The sequence below is a fragment of the Aplysia californica genome, unplaced genomic scaffold (assembly GCF_000002075.1).
Source record: "Aplysia californica isolate F4 #8 unplaced genomic scaffold, AplCal3.0 scaffold00599, whole genome shotgun sequence".
NCBI classification, from domain to species: domain Eukaryota; kingdom Metazoa; phylum Mollusca; class Gastropoda; order Aplysiida; family Aplysiidae; genus Aplysia; species Aplysia californica.
The window spans coordinates 468,194-469,232 of NW_004797869.1; the positions used below are offsets into that span (position 1 = coordinate 468,194).

General features: G+C 42.9%; 2 protein-coding genes across 2 annotated transcripts in view; one reads left to right on the forward strand and one right to left on the reverse strand.

Moving 5' to 3' along the window:
- Positions 1-928, reverse strand: part of LOC101849793 (neural cell adhesion molecule 1-B) — a 26,842-nt gene extending 25,914 nt beyond the window's left edge. The window contains exon 1 of the mRNA XM_005107385.3: positions 661-928. Within this exon, the coding sequence (XP_005107442.1) occupies positions 661-766 (106 nt within the window). The 5' untranslated portion in view covers positions 767-928. The remainder of the gene's footprint in view (positions 1-660) is intronic.
- Positions 1-1,039, forward strand: part of LOC101851219 (putative uncharacterized protein DDB_G0271606) — a 40,979-nt gene that overhangs the window by 8,733 nt on the left and 31,207 nt on the right. The gene's annotated exons all lie outside the window — the stretch shown is intronic.

Below are 1,039 nucleotides of genomic sequence, written 5' to 3' on the forward strand. Positions count from 1 at the left end.
CTCTAATTCTTACCCAAATAACTTAACCTAACCTAACCCTAAACCTCAAATCTAACCTTAAACCTAACCCTAACCTGATGTATTTTAACTGAACTCAACCTAAACTAACCTAACCTACTCTAATCCTAACCCTTATCTAACCCTAACCCTAACCCTAATCCTAAGGCAAACTCTAACTTAACCTAACCCTAACCGGCCCTGACCTTGAACAAAATCCATATCCCCCCTCTCTTAACCCTAACCCTAAACCCAACCTAACATTAACCCTAACCCTAACATTGACTACATGTATAATCATATCCCTAATCCTACCCCTACCCCTACCCCTACCGTTACCCCTAACCTTAACCTTAACCGTAACCCCGACACCTAACCCAACCCCTATTCCTTACCCAAACAATAACTAAACCTAACCCAATCCCTGACCTTGAACAAAACCCACATTACCCCTAACCCTAACCCTACTCCTAACACTAACCCTAATAATATAACCCTGTCCTGCGTAAACTGTTGATGAAAAAGGGAAAGGAGTTTAAAGATTTACAAAAACAAAATAAAAAGCAAAACAGCAGCAAAAACAAACCAATAAAAAAAATAGGAAAAAAAAACAGAAAGAAGGTAAAAAATGTACACATTTTCCATGGTGACGTCATCACATACCCGTGCGGGATTTCAAAACGCGCGAGGAGGCCACATAGCTTATGGTCAGACTGACCAGCAGAACCAGCAGCAGGGGTCGGCTGTGACGTAAGAGGAGACTGGGCATTATGGTGCTGGTGTTGCAACGGTGGTGCTTGTGATGGTTATGACGTCAGAACTTGATGTCTTCCGATCAGCTGTCTGTTCACGAAGGCCATTTGTTGATTGAACGCGCCGTATTCCGCCTCACGACCGCTCTCTGGGTGGGGGGTTACAAGAAGGCTGATGGGGAGAGAATTGTAGACAGTATAAAATACAGTTGTGTGTATGTATTATGTCATGTAAGCATACAAAAGTTACGTAAACGTACACAAGGATGAAGGCACATATACCTACCCCC